The 16,557-nt window shown below is 38.1% G+C and overlaps 1 protein-coding gene across 3 annotated transcripts in view; it reads right to left on the reverse strand.

The window, feature by feature from the left end:
- The window catches only part of ECT2L (epithelial cell transforming 2 like), a 97,082-nt gene that overhangs the window by 12,137 nt on the left and 68,388 nt on the right, over positions 1–16,557 (reverse strand). For all 3 annotated transcript variants that reach the window (XM_078155105.1, XM_078155106.1, XM_020973734.2), the window contains exons 12-18: positions 16,430–16,552; positions 8,882–8,962; positions 5,803–6,017; positions 4,641–4,788; positions 2,215–2,288; positions 1,962–2,118; positions 642–707 (exon numbers count right to left, since the gene is read on the reverse strand). In XM_078155105.1, coding sequence (XP_078011231.1) covers positions 642–707; positions 1,962–2,118; positions 2,215–2,288; positions 4,641–4,788; positions 5,803–6,017; positions 8,882–8,962; positions 16,430–16,552 — 864 coding nt within the window. The remainder of the gene's footprint in view (positions 1–641; positions 708–1,961; positions 2,119–2,214; positions 2,289–4,640; positions 4,789–5,802; positions 6,018–8,881; positions 8,963–16,429; positions 16,553–16,557) is intronic.

A 16,557-nucleotide genomic window follows, 5' to 3' on the forward strand; every position in this document is an offset into this window, starting at 1 on the left:
AGACTATAAATTGCTGGAAGGTGCTGATCTGCCTTAGTAAAAGGAATTTCCTCATTTGGGAGTTCCTTATTATCAATGACATCACAGATCCAGTCTCTATCCCTTTAAAAGCCAGACTGGGCCAGAATGAGAAAAAGTAGTTTGAGGAGAATTCCAGAGGAAAATTACAGAATGCAGTTGCTTAGGTTAGGGAATAAGACCCCCAACACATGTAACAGAGAGATAATCTTGCTAAGTTAAAGGAAGAGACAATGCCAGAAATTGTTACCAGTTTGAGTTCTACAAATGAGACTTTTTTTCATTTCCCTGTAACTTTTCTTTTTCTTGCCCAACCAAATGTAAAAACAACTGCCCCCCCATCCCACCCAAATGACAAAATTCAATTGAAATCACTAAATGTCCAGCCCATTAATGTTTTCTCAACATTTATTGTATGGAGTCTCATGTTAGCTACTGCTTTGGGAGAAAAAATATGGAAGGGTACCCCCCACGCAAGAGTCTGACTGCAGCGTAGGCCTGAGGCTTTGATAAGGTTTATATTTCTGCCCCTTTCATGAGTTACTTCTGGGCAGCAGGTCTACCTAAGCTCCCAGAGGCGTAAGTAGCCATAGGCACAAGACTAGGCACATTGGAGTACTTACAGGGCACCCACAGACGCTCCTTTCTATGTCTGACAACTGATCTTTCCTGTTGACGTTTTGCTTCAACTAGAAAACAAAGTCATTATTTTAGACAAACTCAATAATTGTTAACTTTGGTATTTATGAGGGGGGAAATATTCACTGCAGGGATCCTTTCTACAGCATTTAGGGCAATACTTTCAAAATCTCAACTAGAATTCTTTTTATTCTCAGTCTTATGAGAGAGGCAAAAAAAAAGGAAAAACAAGTTCATATTAACTGTGTTTTCTTTTCTTTTTCTTTCTTTCTTTTTCTTTTTCTGGCTAGGCATGGGGTTAAGTGACTTGCCCAGGGTCACATAGCTGTGTTATGTGTCTGAGGACAGATTTGAACTCATGTCCTCCTGAATCCAGGGCCATTGCACCACCTAGCTGCCCGACTATATGTTTTCAAAAGCAGCTTCCTGAGCATGTCTTAGCACCTGTACATATTCAGTTCAGTCTCTTCTGCCTTCTACAAATGCAGCACTCAAACTACGGTAGTCATTGTAAACTCCTTGAGGGCAGAGACTGCCATTTTTCATCCTTGTCTCGCCATGGCCTGCCAGAGTGCATGACATATAACTAGTAGTTAAATGTTGATTGAATTAATGAATAGGTGAATAATAACCATTAGGTACTAGAAGATTCTGAATTGGTAAACTTCAATGAATCAGGCAGAAAAGTCAAGTAATACATTTTAGAAAGATTTTCAGTAATAGGCTCTAGAGGGGAAGGATTTTGTAACTCCCTTTCAACCAGAAAATTGAACTTCTATATCCCATTCCAAGAGTTTTCTGGTTAATCAAGATTCTATCGTAATTCCTTTGGCAGCATTAGTTCTTACTGGGGTGGGGGACCTGCAGTCTCCAGGCTACATGTGGCCTTCTAGGTCCTTGGGTGCCGCTTTTTGACTGAGTCCATGTTTTACAGAACAAATGCTTTTATTAAGGGGATTTGTTCTGTGAAGTTTGGATTCAGTCAAAGGCCTGCACCTGAGGACCTAGAGGGCCACATGTGGCCTCAAGGCTGTAGGTCCCCCACCCCTGTTTAACTGATTGGGGTTGGGGTGGGGGTGTATTTTGAATCACATGGTTTGGATTGCTTTGCCACGGCATTGTTAGCTTTAGAGAAGTCCAAAATCAATTAACACAAGTATTATTAGAGAATTTTCTTTAAAATGTTGATCTTCAAAGAAAAAGTTGCACAGGAACTCAAAGTATCTTGGTCAAAATATCTTTAGTTTCTACAAGATCAAGCTGTCACAGTTACAGAAGATAAAGAATCACACGCATCAACCAACCTGATTTATGTAAGCTATGTATCTTTTCATTTGCTTGATTGCAGTAGTCAGATCTTCACGGTCCACGTGCTCTGAAGGTGTGTGAAGCCTCAGACCATAGAGAAGGTTAATGTATTCCTCAAATCTCCTTGGTGGGTACAAGAGCAGCTCCTGCAGGCTACAGATAATGTAGGGTAGATCTAAACCATCTGGAAAGCCCAATGGACTCCCTTTTTCTTGCTATTGCCACAGTAGTGCTCACCTCAAAACTCACCTCATCATTCTTGTAACAATGGTCTTGTCCTGCCTCTTCAAAAATGCCCGAAAGGATGGAATCATTTCTCTACACTGAAAAATGAGAATTACACAACTTAATTTTTATTACAACTTTGCTGCATAATACTACAGCCTTTCTTCCCCATGGGTATGTAATATGTAATGAAAACCAGCATACCATTAGTACAATAGACCTCTACTATAATGGAATCATATACAACACAGGGCTAACTGATCCAGCCCAAACATAATTATGTACAAGGAAAGCCCCCCATAATATAGACACTTCCAAGCTATGTGAACATTTATTCTTTCGGAGCCACAGTTTTCTTATCTGTAAAATGGGGCTAATAATACTTGCAAATGTCTACCTAACAGGTGGTTTTGAGGAAAGCAGCTTTGTAAACCTTGAAGTACAAATGTGGGGTTCTTATTTATAATAGATATCCTAGTCTTGTCCTCCAATATTATTTTAAGTGGGTTCAACTGCAATTTACAAATAAAATCTTCACCAAGTACCTGATCAAACTGGATTCTAATGCAGGTTTCATCATTAACTAACAGATTGCCTAACCTCCTACAGTCTCAGTGCCTTCAAAATAAGAACGATATTTGCCTTATTTATCTCAAAAGAATACATTGTGAAGGTCAAGTAAGATGATAAATGTGAAAATGCTTTGCCAAATAGAAAACACTGTTCAAACATAGAGTGATCTGATGATAATGGTATCCAGGGGTCAGCCTGAGATTGAATTATGGTCAGTAATGAATCAAGATCCCAATCTAATTAATCAAAAGGAGCTGCCAAATCAGTTCCCAAAATGAAAGTACTAGAAATCACAGGAAGATGCATAAGTAAGTGATGAAGTAGCAGGGCCCAAGGTTTTTGCTATTTGGCTAAGTTTTTTCACCTACCATAAGCTGCTAAGATTTTAATTTGACATGTAATCAAGTTACTGTGGGTGATGTTTTTGCCTAGATAGGTAGATACAGATATATATAGATATCCGTGCATCATATGCATGATATATCATACATCAAGTATGCATGTCATATATGTGCAAGCAATCACATATCGTATGCACATTTACAATTCCATGTCATATGTACATTGTATGGTAATATGTCATACACGTGTATATGTATAATATATGGTATGTATAACATATTACAATATGATCTCATATGTGTTTTACTTCTATAATAACTTACTTCAAAGGTCCCTTAGCTGCCATTCATTGCCTGATGAAATCTATTACATCTTATTCAAGTTGTGGTTATGATGGAGCTTTTCACAATGTAAGCTGGTGGTTCTAGTTGCAGATATTTTCTACTGGTGGTATACTCTCCCTATGTCTATGACACTGTTCATTTATTTGAGAGGGAGAGAGAGGGAGGCCCATATACCCATTATAAGGGACCCCAGAGTTGGATTTCCCTTCTATGGGAGCAATTACTGAAGCTAGAAGGAGTTGTATTATCTGGATTATCATTTTAGCGGCAGAGACAAGACAACTGAAGAAAATCCAAAAAATACTGGTTACCTTCAAATCTTCTGGGATAACATTCAAGAAATTCCTTGCTTTTTAACATGTTTTGGTGAAACTGAGGTTTCTCATTCTGAGAACAACTGTGCTAACAATAACAACAATAATAACTACCTTTGTATACAATGCTTCAAGGTTTGAAAAACACTTTATAAATGTTATCTAATTTATTCTCACAACCCTGTGAGATAGGTGCTATTATTATTTTCATTTTGCAGATGAGGAAATGGAGTCAGAGAAAGGTTAAGTGACTTGCTCAGGGCCACAAAGCTAGTAATTGTCTCTGGCAGCACTGGAATTCAAGTCTTCCTGATTCCAAATCCAGCATCCTCTCCACTTCACCAGCTAGCTGGCTCTAACCATAAGCCCCTTTTATTGGCGTGATTGTGTTATGGTCATTTGCATGAGGCAATCCAGAAACTAAGGGGAGCCAATAAAGTTAAGGACTACATCTGTGATTGCATTCCTATGAGAAACTCCCAGATGAGAAAATTTGTGCAAGTCTATATCTTCTCTGTATCTTACAGAGTTGCCTCAGGGCACTGAGAGGTTAAGTCACTTGCACAGGGTCACGTAGCCAATGTGTGTCAAAGGCAGGACTTGCATTGTCTTTAATGTCATACTCTAACCATTATACTATGTCTGGAAAAGAATAAATAGAATGGGGGGGAGGGGAATTCTTCCCTATTAATGATGATCTTTGACTCAAGGAATCAAAACTGAAGTTTCTCTTTTTAACTCAGAATAACCTTTGTGAACACTTCAATAATTTGATTAGAATAATAATAATGATATTCACAAAGTGCTTTAAGGTTTGCAAAGCACTTTAAATAAGTTATCTCATTTGATAACTTGCTAATGTCTCTGCCTTTGGTACCTTTTCAATTGTTTTCAGAACAATGGGGTAGTTGTTGAAGAAGTTAGTATATGTTTTCAACTGAAGTCCAAACTTGGTGAATATTTCTCCCAGGCATTGTGCTGGACCCCATTCTTGCAGTCTCTCTGTCAGTTCTCCCAGAAAATGCCTGTAATAAGAGACAGACATGACAGGTGAACTAGAACCAAGAAGTATAATTCTCTGCCCACTGGCTAAGACATTAATGTTCCATCCCTTTAGTCCACATTTTTAGTAAGACTTATGGCTAATTTTTTTTTTCTTGGCTTTGACTCTGACCTCCAGAAGTAGAGGGTGTGGCAAAAAAGTAGAGAGAGGGAGTGAGCCCCTGACCTCCTGAGGACCTCCCTTCCCTAAGAGTTCCAACCCCACATCTTCAAACATTTAGAGATATTAAGCATCCATAGAGAAAGAATTTCCTAAACTTCTTTTATAGATCCAGTGTTTATTAAATCCCACAGAAAGTTCTCCCCGATGTCTAATGCAAATTCCTCGGGAGAGGGGAGGTGGGTAGCTCAAGGTCAATTTCTCCTATTCTGTCTTTGTTGGAAATGATTACAGTTATTCCCTTCCTTATCATGATTTTCCCATCGTGGTTTCAATATATCGCAAGTTGGCATAAGAAATCAAATGGAAATGTTTTGGTCGTTTGGCAGAAGCTGCGGATGACATGGGAAAGCCAGCAGAGACACAGAAGAAAGTTTAGAAACTCAGAAATGCATAAAATATATGTTCATTATTGCATAATGTCAACCCAAATTTTATAATATGATACTGTTAAACATCCAATAAAAGAAAAAGAAAAAATTTAGACTTCTTCTCTGGCACAAAGGGAGGGCCAAAAAATTTTACATGGATTTTCCAGATTGTAGGGGCATCATGCTCCTAACTCCCACTATGTGAAAGAGATAACTGTACTCTCCTTTCAGTACCAACTAGGTGCTCAATGACAGTTAGGAAATTGTTTGTCAGCCTTCTCTTATCAAACTTACTTACGTTCCTTTCTCATTTGAGGTTCTTAGCTCATAAATAAATAATGACCTCCCCCTTTTCTCCCAACTACTTGATTACACTTCGGGAAATGAAGCATGGGTTCCTTTCCACTACATAATCAATATTTTGGTAGTAGGTATCCAACATATACCTGTTGAGATCTAAGACACACAGTATATCAGAGAAGATGATCTGGACGTCCATGGAACTTAGGATGGCTCTGTTTGATGCCAGGGCTGCTTTCAGTGGAGTGACATAAACATCTCTCACAATTTCCAACATCTGTACATACTTTCTCTCGCTTTTCAAGAGCTCTCCAGCAATTCTAGTCCTCTTTTCTGCAAAATCCATCTGGAGCTTCCTTTCCTATGGAAAAGCATAAAAACAGATAGGAAAGTTAGAAGAAAACACACCCTTAAAGGTTTACTATTTCAAAATGAGTAAAGGTAGAGGTAGGCACAAGAACTAGCCTATTTGCAAATTAACTTTTTGCATTGGGAAGTTTTTTTAAGTGCAAGATGGGAAATGTGAAGTGGAGCCATGATAATACTAACCACTTATTCTTATGCACAATCTCTGTCACTGCCTTTCTCCAACAACCCCATGCCCAAACAGCTTTTCTTAGGATCACAGACAGATTTAGGATGGGAAGGGACTCTGGAGGTCAACTAGAGCAGAGGTGTGGCTGCAAAACACTCCTGAGTGTAGGTGAATCAGATTAAAATGTAACTGAGAAATATTTAACAAAATAATTAAAAATACAGCATAGATAACGTTAATTTGTAGTTTTCTAAGTCAGCACACAGCCTGAAGGAATCCATTTCTATTTGAATTTGACATCATTGATCTACAGATTTTCATATTATAGATGAGGAAAATGAGTCCCAAAGAAGTTAAGTGACTTGCCCAAGGTCATGTAAATAGTGGCAGAACCAGGTTTTGAACCTAGGATCTCTGTCTCCAAATCTTTTCACTGTCCATACTGCCTTCTTACCAGATTAGCCTTAAAAATTCAGGAATATTATTTATAATATGGTCTCTCTACATGGTTCCCATAGTAGAGGGTTTTTTTGGTGAGGCAATTGGGGTTAAGTGACTTCCTCAGGGTCACACAGCTACTAAGTGTTATGTGTCTGAGGCCGGATTTGAACTCAGGTCCTTCTGACTTCAGCACCAGTGCTCTATCCACTGTGCCACTTAGTTGCCCCACATAGTAGAGGGTTTTTTTCTGAGAAGAGATAAGGGCCTTCTTTTCTGTTAGTCTCTCTCCATAATCACATCAGCTCCCATAGATTAAATGATCATTTCTATGCGAATGAATCACAGATCTATGTACTCAGGCCTAGTGTCTCACCCTGAGCAACAATACTGTACCTTGCCTATTAACTATTTCAAACCAGATTTCTCACATAGATCTCTCAATCTCAACGTGTCTAAAACAGTATTATTTTTGTCCCCCAAACCCACCCCTCTTCCAAATTTCCCTTTTTCTATAGAAGACACCACCATTATTCTAATCTCCCAGGTTTGTAACCTCAGCATTATCCTCAACTTCTCACTCACCCTCTTCTCACACATCCAATCAATTGCCAAATCTTGCTGCATCTACCTCTGTTTCCCACATCCAACCATTTCTCTCTACTTACAGAGCCACCACCATAGGTCAAGTCCTCATCACAGCTACATAGATTATTTCGACAGCCTCCTAACTGGTTTCCTTAGCCCAAGTCTGTCTCCACATGGCCACTTAGCTCCCAAAGGCTAGAGTTTTCCTCTTAGAATTCAAATGGCATAAAATCTTATTACAATATAACAAAACAAAACAAAAAAATCAGCATGACTTTCATAGATTAAAATTAAAATATAAAAAGTAAATTTGCCAGAAAAATAAGAAAGTAAACATAAGATGAATCAGGAGGCATTTATTAAGTACCTACTATGTTCTAGGAAATGCACTGGGTGCTGAGGATACAAAAACAAAAGGAAAAATCAATCAGTCAAAAAAGCATTGATTAAGCACATACTACATGCCAGGCACAAAGCCATGCAGGTACAAAGAAAGGCAAAAAGACAGTCCCTGCCCTCAAGAAGTTCATGGTATATTGTGGGGAGACAACATGCAAACAACTATGTAGAAACAGGCTATATAGAGAATGGTAAAAAGCTACATGCATAGTCCCTATCCTTAAGGAATTTACAGTCTAGCTGGGGAAAATTACATTCAATCTGACTTAGAGACACCTTCTACCTAGTCATTTTATATAAGCACGTTTGAAGCACATGTTCAAATGGCAACAATAATCTCATCTTGGTAGAGTTAGGAAAGATTGCTATATTTCATTTAGTAATATTTAGAAGTGCATGTCATATATTCCTTATGTTCTTGGATCATTCAAAAATTCTGGTGTTGGCTACGTATTTATACATTTCATTTTTCAAATGCCAGACCTCTCAATGTTGTTTCAAGACCTCTCGGCCAAGGGGCCTTTATAATGTTAGGAGGAGATATTATAGTATTCAGCCTCGCCTTATAAACTCGCTACTATTCATTCGTTACTGGTAGTAGATCTCATTGTGCAAGAACTAGTGTAGACAACAAGGTAGCATCAGTGCAGTGTCTGGATCAATTCATTACCAGAAATTACTGACAAATCATTTCTTTATGACAGAATTAGATAAAATACCGTCTTCTGTGGTAAGAGGTCCTCACCAACGTACATTTTAAAACAAGAATTGAAGTAACAATAATGATTAGAGTGATAATAATAATAATCACATTTATAGAGAGCTTTAAGGCTTACCATATATTAACTCATTTGGAAGTTACAATGATTTCCATGCATTTACTCTCTGACTTAGAACAAGAAATTTGTTAATGAACAAATTAAAAACAAGACCCATTTATTACTGTAGTGCCAGTTCTTTAAGTTATGTGTCAACATAATGTGAAAAAGAAAATAAGAGGACTGACTCCTTGACCATGTTCATAACTGGATAAACCGGCATCCCTCCCTGGCCTATTTCTTTCATGGTTCAGATTTTGCAGAGCTAATATAACCATCATTTCAAAGAAGGAAAAAAAAAGTGTCTGCTACCATCTATCTAATTTGGTTAGGTCATTTTTGTTTACTTTTAGGGAAGAAAACTTTCATGCAAAAAAAAAAACTTCAGAAGATGGAGTAAAAAAGCTGACAGGAGTGGTCACAGTGGCAAATGGGAAACACACTTACCAAATTAATGAGCACCTCGAGTTTTAAATCATCTTCACTAGTCTTTTTGTCCTGAGAATGATTTTTTTTCATATTTCTTTCCTAGAAATTGAATGAACACTTTATTGTTTGGGGACAGTGATTGTCATGTTTCTTCTGTTTCCCCACCATCATATGTTGGACACATGACAAATGATTTTCAGCAGAGGAAAATATGGATTTGTCCACTGTTTCATTAATTGTATGAAAAAATCTAGGTCAGTAAATAAAATTTGTACAAAAATAAGTATAGGTTCTTTAGTAAAATCCCTTGGCTCCATGCTCCATTAAATTATTTTATATGTTAAAACACCCATCCAACTTTTACCATCTTAAGCTTGAGAAGATTCAGACTAACATGGAATTCCATTCTCTCCCATCAGCAAAGCCTGACAGAATCACACAGCTGCTAGCCAGATCGATAGCCTGAGGGGATCATACTCATCCTTTGATTATAGCCCTCAATCTCAACTCTGACTGGTCCCTACTTACCAGCTAAGGGCAAATTTGTCTCCTTACTTTTAAGACTCAGGAAGGGAAAATCTCAGGAAACTTGATAAAGTCTTATTTCTTTTATCTTCTTTTTTTAATTGATAAATTTAATTTTGATAAAAATTTAATAACTTAAATTTAAATAAAATTTAATAAAAACAAAGACCCCAACTACTGGAATAAGAACTTATTTGACTAAAACTGCTGGGAAAATTGGACAGCAGTATAGAAATTACATTTTATCAAACAACTCATACTTGAATACAAAGATATGCTCCAAATCTATAGGTGACCTAGATATAAAAGGTCACATCATAAATGAATGAGACAAACAAGAAAAAAGTTAACCTGTCAGATCTATGGATAAGAGAAGTTTATGACCAAACAAAGAACAAAGAGGATTATGGTAGATCTCATTTCCAAGACATACAATGCGTCCTCTTTTATCTTCTAATGAAAATAGTTTGTTATATCCAATGCAATTACCTGTATCCCTCCTGTCTCTTCATAGAATCATGTCAAGTATATTGTTTTCTTTAACTTCCCTTGATTTGTTGTTGTTATTTTTGGTGGTGGATGGTGGGTGGAATTGCACATAGTGGAATTGTACCTGAAATCTTTGCCAAAAAAAGTGCCTCTCATTTCTTATAGCTGGCTAATCTATCCAGACTTGGCATTTCCCAGCCATCCTCAGCTAAGCCACACAGTTTAAAACTGTGGTCTGGGGATTCAATTATTTCATTTGCCGTCCCTACTTGGTGCTGCCCTATATGATTGTTTCTCACGGGTAATAATGATGGCCAGGACAGAGAGATTTGGTCTGGATTAGACAAAAATGTCCCTACAGACCTACCATCTCAACAGAACTTCTTCCTTACTCAATTTTCCACAACAATGAACATGGATTCAATTGCTCATGGCACAGTCAGAGTAACTTCTAATAACCCTAATAAGTAAAACATATGCCAAAGTTTAGACTCAGAATCCAAAATTTAGAACTTGAATGAATCTCAAGAGGCTGTCTAGGCCCATCTCCTTAATATACAGATGAAGAACTGAGGTCCAGATGAAAGAACTTGCCCAAGGACACACAGGTAGGAACTAGAAGATCTGGAAATCAAATCCAGGTCATCTGACTCTATATTCTTCTCTCTTCCCACTATAAGGGCTTAAAGCTACCATATGAAACATAACCTCACCTGGTCTGGGCAAAAGGTTAACCACACCTATACTGATACATCCCTGTGGCTCTGATAGATTTAGAAGCTCTAGAAGAACAATGTAATGGTGTCTAGTATTTGTCATCCTATTGTATAGGGTGACCTAAATTTTTTTTCTGTATAAATTCTCTCTATATATAGGCTGGCCCTCACCTCAAGCATCATGCCTAAGTAAGCAAACAAAGGAACCAACGAATGAATGAATAAATACACTATAACATTAATTAGCATGACTATGCTTTGTTTCATTTCTGGTTGACCAGTTGCATTTTTTGGTGTATCTGTCTTTGTTTCTGTGATGTTGGTCTGAGGTTGAGACTGCTTCTGGGAAGTCAGACTTCTTCATTTACACAAGACATTTAAGTTGATACAGTCTGGAGGTTGTGTTAAACTTGGAATGCCAACTAAACATGACACTAGATTTTTGCTATTACTGAACACAGTAGAAGTAACACTGGCAGTGAAATGAGCCCATTTAGAAGAAAAACATGAAAGGTTTGCATGAGTTTGGCTCGGCCGCCTTCAGTCGTGTTTGGCCATCGTGGGGTTTCTGTAAACAAACTTTCCAACCTCCATGGAAATGATAAGGTAGAAGATATCTTCCAGCTATCCAGGCATGTCTCACAGTTTTTGGCGATATGTCTGTTATTGTTGCTAGTATTAGGGGGACAGTCACACTCCTGCTCCATGGTATGTGACAGAAAGATTTTTCTGATTAGTGGCTCAGTGGAAACTATTGCCCTTATTTAGGTGCAATGTGTGGTGTACACATGACCAGTATCCAGGGGTAACTGTCAGAATGAGAGTCACTGTTTTGACAATTATCCTCTGGTTAGGCAGATGAATCCTTTCCACTTCACTCCTTTAGTTTTAGAACATTTCCTGACACTCCCAGAAAGGTCTTTAAAACACTTATCTCAGCAGGATATATATGTTCCCACTGCTGTTAAGAACAGTAGTTTTTACAAAGTGGTGGCAGACCTAAATGTATATTTTTAAAAAATCACTTGGCAAATGCTTCCCATTTTCTTCTGTACACCCCCTTGGAATATCAGAGGAAAACCAACAGCTAGCTGCCAAAGCTCTTCTTGGTCAATAGGCTGTGGTGCTGCCTGGTTTTGTCCAAAAGGCTCCTGAGATCCCATGAATCAGAGATATAAAGTCATGGGCAAACAAATGAAAACCTACCATATGTTTGACTAATTTGGTAAAAGGTCAAAAGAAATCCTCAGCATTAGGGAGTTTAATACGCCTTTGGCTGTCACAGGCACATTAAGGTAGCCGAACACCAGGAAATCCTGCTTTTTAACAATATAGCATTTTTTGAGCTCCAAACCTTTGTTTTAGAGCATCAGTGGGTGATTATGATGGAATAAATCTCCTTGGAGTGTTCAAAGGCATAGCCCGCTGCTGCTCGAAACAACACTGGTTTACGACTTCAGAGGACTAATTGTAAGGCATTCTTCTGTCCTTTATGTGTTATATGAAAAGAATGAGGGCCAAAGTACTGACATATTTTGCTTACCTGTATTTCTTTGTCACAAGGAAGAGTTTTATTGAGGGAATCCTCCGGGAGTGATATTATATTAAGAAAGAGTAGTCAACACCATTGTTTAAATTTGTTGTTGTTTGTTTTTGTTTTGTTTTTGGTGAGGCAATTGGAGTTAAGTGACTTGCCCAGGGTCACACAGCTAGAAAGTGTCAAGTATCTGGTCTGAGACCGGATTTGAGCTCAGGTCCTCTTGACTCTAGGGCCGGTGCTCTAACTACTGTACCACTTAGCTGCCTCTAGTCAACATAATTTTTAAAAGAAAACATTGATTACCATCACTTCACTTGAGATTTGGTTTGGAGGAGAAAATGGCTAATAATAATAATAGTAGTAGCTAACATTTATAAGGTATTTATTATGTTCTGGGCACTGTGTTAACCACTTCATAATTATTATTTCATTGATCCTCACAACCACCCTGGGAGGTTGGTACTATTCTCATCCCCATTTTACTGATGAGGCAAATAGAGGTTAAGTGACTTGCCCAGAGTGTCATACCTCGTAATCGAGGTTGGATTTGAATTCAAGTCTTCCTGACTCCAGGTCTGGAGCTCTATCCACTGTGCCCCTTTGCTGCTAATGTCAACTTGGAGGGAGCCTTCCAGTGGAGGGCCCCAGACATCTGTGCTGAGGGCGGCCCTTTGGAAAAGGGAATAGACTTGTGCTGTTTGATCCCAGTGGGCATAACTAGGAATAATGGCAGAGGTGTGTGAGAGCCAGCTCATAAGAGCGAGAATATTGTTAAATTCTCAGTGTGAGTACTTATACTTCAGAAAGCAGCAGACATCACAAAGCAAGGCTTCACTGATTGATTTTTTGATTGTCTAGACTTAAGAAAGTATCAGAGAAAATGTTAATAAACATAAAAGTGTATTGTGTGTATTTTTTTTTCTGAAGAGCTCGTTGTTGAATGTTTACCAGTATATCCTTGTGAAATGAGTAGAAGTTACAGAGATAGATATAGGTTTGATGCAAAAAAAAAATCTCCCTAACAGTCAGAGCTATCATCAGAAGTCTTTAAGCAAAGGCTTGTCAGATATACTTTAAAGGGGATTCTTTACCAGGTATGGGTTGGACAATAAGTCCTATGAGATAGATCCTTTCCACCTCTGATAGTCTGTGTTTCTGTAAGCCCAAGGGTAAAAATATCTTCTTATAGTGGTTACCCAGAGGCTTAGGTCATTAATTAAAGGAGGTCACAAATTTCATCTGCAAAAATATAAGCCTTTCCAAATAACAAGGTATTATAAGTTTGGTTTTTTTTTTTAAAGACATTTCCCCTCTAAGCCTTGTAAAAAGCTTTGACTACTAGTAGCACCTAGTAGTTGACATGCAACAATTAAATTTTTACTGAAAATACAGAGAGAATGAATACCACTTGACACTACTGTTAAGTTGATTAATTCTTTTTCTTCTGGGAATTTAACTGCAGAACCTTTTAAAAAATTTATTAGCGGTAAGGGAATAAGCATTTATATACTGCCCACTAGGTGCCAAGAAATGTGCTAACTGCTTTTTACAAATATTATCTCGTTTGACCCTAAAAAGGGAAGAATGGATACAAATACACCCAGTTGGGTATAGAAATCTATCTACAGGAGGGGAAGGGAATAAGAGATATGGAGTAGGAAGGGGGGTGAGGGGGAATGGTAAAAGGGGATTAGGGGAGGTGGTGGTCAGAAGCAAAACAGACTTTTGAGGAGGGACAGGCGAGAGAGAGAGAGAGAGAGAGAGAGAGAGAGAGACAGAGAGAGAGAGAGACAGAGACAGAGAGACAGAGAGAGAGACAGAGAGAAAAAGAGAAGTAAACAGAAGAAAATTGGATGGAAGGAAATAAACAGTAATCATAACAGTGATTGTGAATTGGATAAGCTAACCCATAAAACAAAAGCATGTAGGAGGATGGATTAGAAACTACACTCCAACCATATATTGTGTATAAGAGACACCCTTGAAACAGAAAGACACAGACAGCTAAAAAATAAGGGGCTGGAGCAGAATCTGCTATGCTTTAGCTGAAGTGAAAAAAGGCAGGGGGAGCAAGCCTGATAGTGGAGCAGTGGATACAGGGCCAGGTCTGAGGTCGGAAGACTCATCTTCTTGAGTTCATATCTGGCCTCACTTACTAGCTGTGTGACCCTGAGCATGTCACTTAATCCATTTGCTTCAGTTCCTCATCTGCAAAATTATCTGGAGCAGGAAATGACAAACCACTCTAGGAATTGTCCAAGAAAACCCCAAAGGAGGTCACAAAGAGTCACATACAACTGAATAACAACAACAATAACAACAACAAAGCAATCATGATCTCAGACAAAGCAAAAGCAAAACCAGACCTAAGTAAAAGAGATCATCAAGGAAACACGTTTTGCTAAAAGGTACCATAGACAATCAAGTAATATCAATAAATTTTACAGCAAGTTTTTCTTTTCTAGAGGAAACATATTTTCAAATATGTGGGGAACTGAATCAAATTTATAAAAATAAGAACAATCCCCAATTAGTAAATGGTTAAAGGATATGAACAGGCAGTTTTCAGAAGAAAGCAAAGCTGTGTATAGTCATATGAAAAAATGGTCTATATCACTATTGATTAGATTAAGGCAAATTAAAACAACTTTGAGGAACCACCTCACACATATCAGAGATGACAAATGCTGGAGGGGATGGGAGAAAATAAGTACATTAATGAATTGTTGGTGAAGTAGTGAACTCGTCCAACCATTCTGGAAAACGATCTGGTACTATTCCCGTCGGCTATGAAACGATGATCAATACCACTACTAGGTCTGTACTCCTATGTATATGTATATAAAAAAAGGAAAAGCATCTTTATGTACAAAAATATTTTTGAGGTGGCAAAAGCATGGAAATTGAAGGGATATTCATCAATTGGGGAATGACTGAACAAGATGTGGCATATAATTATGATGGAGTACTATTGTGCTGTAAGAAATGATGAGTGGAGGTGGTTTCAGAAAAACACAGCAAGAATTATATGAACTGATGCCAAGTGAAGACCACTGTGTGTAGGAATAGCAATGTTGTCATGAGGGTCAACTGTGAAAGACTTGGCCACTCTGATCAATACAATGATCCAAGACATCTCCAAAGGACTCATGATGAAAAAATGATATTCACACTTCTAGAAAGAGATCTTACCAACTCTGAAAACAAATTGAAATATGGTTTTCTCTCTTTCATTTTTTTATGATATGGCTAATATGGAAATATATTTTGCATGATTTCATATGTATAATTAATATAATATTATTTGCCTTCTCTATGGGTAGGTAGGGGAGTGGTGGCAGGCAGAGAGAGAGAAAATCTGAAACTCAAAATTTAAAAAGAAAAGAATGTTAAAACTAAATAAATAACGAACTGGGGGTGGAACGAATGGATGGTAGATTTTTGGATGGCAGATTTCTGGTGGGATGAATACTGTTCATAACTTATGACAGCTCAAGCACATTTCACTTCTTTAGAATCTCCCAGTTAGAGAATGTGATTTGAGCTCTTAGGAGAAATGGCATTTCTGAAAACATGCCAAGTGTTATCATGGTCACTGGGCAGCAGCAGGATGTAGTAGGATCATAGGTCTAGAGCTGGAAGGGACCTCAGAGGCCAGGCAGGCCCTTGTTTATTAGACGGGGAAACTTAGTCCGAATGTCAGAAGGCCTCCATTCTAGTTTTGTAATCGTACTTGCTATGCCACGTAATCTGTTAGTCTCAGTTTCCTAATATTTCATCCTGGAATAGTAATACTTGCAATACTTATTTCATAGGTTTGTCCTGAACAAATCACTTTGTAAATCTCTAAGCACAATTACACATAGAAAGTAGAGTCAACAACATCATCCAGGAAATGCATGATTAGAATAGGAGGCGGGCTGGTTATGTAGGGGTGACAAATGGGCACACCCAGGGTTGTTGGCACAGACAGAATATTCAAAGACTTAGAGGAAGGTCCCTAGCAGCTTGGGTAGACACTCTACTCCGCTCCAACTGTGGAGGATTTATGGGAGGACACTGAGAATTTATAGGAGACAAGAATCTCACCGGATAAAAAGTACAGATGGTTTGTAATATGCGCCCTTGGAGAAAAATCCCACATCAATGAGATCACAAATCCACCAAAGTAATGAAGTATGAATTAATTATCTATGAGTGCCTTCCTTTACAGAGAAAAGCATGGGAATTACATCCTCCTCCAGTGTCTGTCTCTTCAGAACAGACCTGCAGTTGAAAGGACAGAAACAGCTTTACCTTTGTTAATAAACTGAGAGTTGTTGTATCACATTTTGTCGAGATAAAATTTCCATCAAATTCTTTGTTCTTTTTGCTAGATTTCTTCAGCAGAAAATATGACAGATATTCTAGTGGATTTTCCTGGG

The sequence above is a fragment of the Phascolarctos cinereus genome, unplaced genomic scaffold, assembly GCF_003287225.1.
Source record: "Phascolarctos cinereus isolate Bilbo 61053 unplaced genomic scaffold, phaCin_HiC Scaffold_5;HRSCAF=322, whole genome shotgun sequence".
NCBI lineage: Eukaryota > Metazoa > Chordata > Mammalia > Diprotodontia > Phascolarctidae > Phascolarctos > Phascolarctos cinereus.